Source organism: Sorex araneus, chromosome 3, assembly GCF_027595985.1.
Source record: "Sorex araneus isolate mSorAra2 chromosome 3, mSorAra2.pri, whole genome shotgun sequence".
NCBI classification, from domain to species: Eukaryota; Metazoa; Chordata; class Mammalia; order Eulipotyphla; family Soricidae; genus Sorex; species Sorex araneus.
In genome coordinates, this window is record NC_073304.1 from 77641569 (window position 1) to 77645091 (window position 3523).

Here is a 3523-nt window from a genome sequence, read left to right on the forward strand (position 1 = left end):
CAAATGGAAGAAGCAAACCAGTCTCTGGTGTCTGAGTTTATTTTTCGCGGACTTTGTAATTCAAAAGAAATTCAGGCCTTCCTCTTACTGCCGTTTTCTATAATTTACCTGATGACAGTAATGGGCAACTTCCTTGTTGTGCTCTTAATCGTCCTTGACCCACACCTCCATTCTCCAATGTACTTCCTATTGGCCAATCTCTCATTTGTTGACTGCTGCATTTCCTCAGTGACTACCCCTAAACTGACCACAGACTTTTTAAAGGATAACAAGACCATCTCCTTTGGGGGATGTATGACCCAGATACTCTGTGTGCATTTCTTTGCAGGGGGTGAGATGGTTCTGCTTGTGACAATGGCGTATGACAGGTATGTGGCCATCTGCAAGCCACTCCATTACTCCAGCATCATGGACAGACAAAAGTGTATCTGGCTAGTTTTGATATCGTGGATCATTGGCTTTGTGCATGCCGTGAGCCAACTGCTCATGATTTTAGATCTGCCCTTCTGTGGACCCAGAATAGTAGACAGTTTTTTCTGTGATATCCCGTTGATCATCAAACTAGCCTGCATGAATACTCAGACCATAGGAATGTTGATAAATGCTGACAGTGGAGTCTTGGCAACAACCTGTTTCATCCTCCTGATGCTCTCCTACACCTACATCCTAGTCACCGTCCGCCTTCGCTCCAAGGATGGGGCCTCTAAGGCACTCTCCACCTGTACTTCCCACATCACAGTGGTGGTGCTGTTCTTTGGACCCTGCATCTTCATCTATCTGTGGCCACTTAACATCACCTGGGTAGACAAGTTTCTGGCTGTATTTTACACAGTAGTCACACCTCTCCTGAATCCAGCCATTTATACATTGAGAAATAAAGAGATTAAGAATGCCATAAAGAGACTGATGGCTCAGGATATGCATTTAAAGGATAAATTTTAGACATAGATGTCATCTGAAAATGCACATTGTGCATCTCAATAAGTGCAGACCACAGTTGGACCTGCAAACTTAATTAAAAATATTTCCAGCTCAACCTTTAAACTATCATTCACCCAGATAAATGTTTATATACACTCTATTATAAAAATCTGTTAAAAGTCCAAAAGCTACATTAGTGAAAACAATATTGCATATTCATTTTATTTTTGTTTTTGAATTGCCAGGTAACAATAATGATATTAAAATAAGTTACCATCTGTTAAACATGCCTATATTCCCAATAGTGTTTACCTAGTTTAGATACTGCTGAAAAATAGCTCTGAATTAGTTACCATTATTTTAATTTCTAAAACTACAACATATATCTACCCAAAGTCTCACTTAGCTAGATTGGATAGTAGAGATACTTGTATACTCTGTATAACATTGAAAACAATGAAGTAACTGAAATGAACTGTAGTATATTCTCTTTATACTCACTGAAAAAAACCCATATATGGTTCGAGTCTTAACTGAAAAATTTAATGACATAATATTCTTCTGAAATTGGGGCTGGAGTGATAGTACAGCGGGTAGGGCATTTGCCTTGCACACAGCCGACCCGGGTTCGATTCCCAGCATCCCATATGGTCCCCCGAGCACTGCTAGGGGTAATTGTGAGTGCATGAGCCAGGAGTAACCCCTGTGCATCGACGGGTGTGACCCCAAAAAGCAATATATATATTCTTCTGAAATTTATCTTTAAATACAGAGAGACATATTAGAAATTCCTTAAAGCATTATTTTTCTTCTATAAACAAATTATTTTCATGATTATAGTTTACCCAGCACTAAAGAAATAAAAGGCTCATGTCAATAGGATGAGATGAAAGGATGAATTTTAGAGAAATTTATAGTGAAACAAAAAAAAATGCAGGAGAGAAAAATAGCACAATTTTATTCAACAATTTTAAAAATTTCTACACAGGAAATGAAAGATAAACACTACAGAGTGTGGAAATAAAGAGTTGAGTCGGTATTAATTTGCTGATAAAAATATACAAACGCATACTCAACTCATTACTAATCAGGCAAATTTAAGACCATAATAAAATACCATTCATGCCTGTTCAGTAGCACAGCGGGCAGGGCTTTGCTTTGCATGCGGCCGACCTGGGTTCGATTCCTCCTCCACCCCTCTCAGCGAGTCCGGCAAGCTAATGAAAGTATCCTGCCTGCACAGCAGAGCCTGGCAAGCTACCCATGGCGTATTGGATATGCCAAAAACAGTAACAACAAGTCTCACAATGGAGATGTTCCTGGTGCCTGCTCGAGCAAATCAATGAACAAGGGGATGACAGTGCTACAGTGCTACAGTGCCTGTTCTGACAATAGGGGATAGTGAAGGAGCAAGTGTACAGCAGATAGGAAACTTGCCCTACACACAGTCAACCAGCCCAGGCTTAATCCCCGACACCCCATTTGGTGCCCTTAGCACCACCATGAGTAATCTGAGTATAGTGGCAGAAGTTAAGCCCTGAGGACCTCCAAAGTGAACCAAAAAAGAATTGGTGTAAAAAAAAAAGTATTGCCATGGAGATTTTATGCCATGACAGGAGTTATAAATTTATATATCAATATGACAAGCAATTTGGCATTTCCTGGTAAAGTTGAATATCTGAAATTATTAAAAGTTAGTAACTGGTTGTTAACAGCTCCTGTGCCCATTTAAGTGTTTTTCCTTTTCTTTACTTTGGGGAGAAGAGTGAGCAGTACCTGGCTGTGCTTTGAGGTAACTCCTGGCTCTGTGCTTAGAGGTAAATTACCATATGCAGTGTCAGAATAAATAGAACCAGATCTCTCTCTCTCTCTCTCTCTCTCTCTCTCTCTCTCTCTCTCTCTCTCTTTCTCTCTCTCTCACACACACACACACACACACAAATAAGACAAGCATTTTATCTCATATGCTATCTCTCTAATCCTAAACTGAATATATATCCAAAATTTATCTGATTATATGACTATTCAGCTACAAAATAGATTTCTGAGTCTCTGTAGTTGTGACCAAATCACAAAATTCTGAAAAAGGCATATGAGAAAAAATGAGTTGAGCAACTTAGATGCAATATCTTAAAATATTTTTCAAAAGAATTTTCAACTCCAGATTCTTTCTTCTTTTTAAGCAAATAGAAAAAAAATGAGTCAGATGCTTCAAATTTAATACTAGAGAGCAATTACTGAAAGAAGCAGAGCTAGTTATTTACTCATGAGATGTAAGAACTCAAAAAAAGCCCAGACAAGTTAAAATACATAGGTAAAATTACCTTAACAATATGTAATGGTTCATTTGAATATTTTTAATTATAATAAAAATAATTTACAAGTAAAGACTTTATTATTTGGCCTCCTACAAATAAAAAATATCTCAACACAATACAATTGAAATATAATTTCCCAATAATTTACATAGGCTCTAAAATTAAGGATGTATATCTGGGCATAAAAATTTAAATAAAAGTTGGAGAGATAGTATAGTGGGTAGTACACACCGTCAACCTGAGTTCAAACCTTGTCATCCTGTATGGTCCCCCGAGCACTGCCA

General features: G+C 38.0%; 1 protein-coding gene across 1 annotated transcript; it reads left to right on the forward strand.

Moving 5' to 3' along the window:
• LOC101542235 (olfactory receptor 4K3-like) lies at nucleotides 1-942 on the forward strand. The gene has a single exon (XM_004609743.2). It carries the CDS (start codon nucleotides 4-6, stop codon nucleotides 940-942), a length of 939 nt encoding a protein of 312 aa, XP_004609800.2. The 5' UTR covers nucleotides 1-3.
• The last annotated feature ends 2581 nt before the right edge of the window (nucleotides 943-3523 follow it).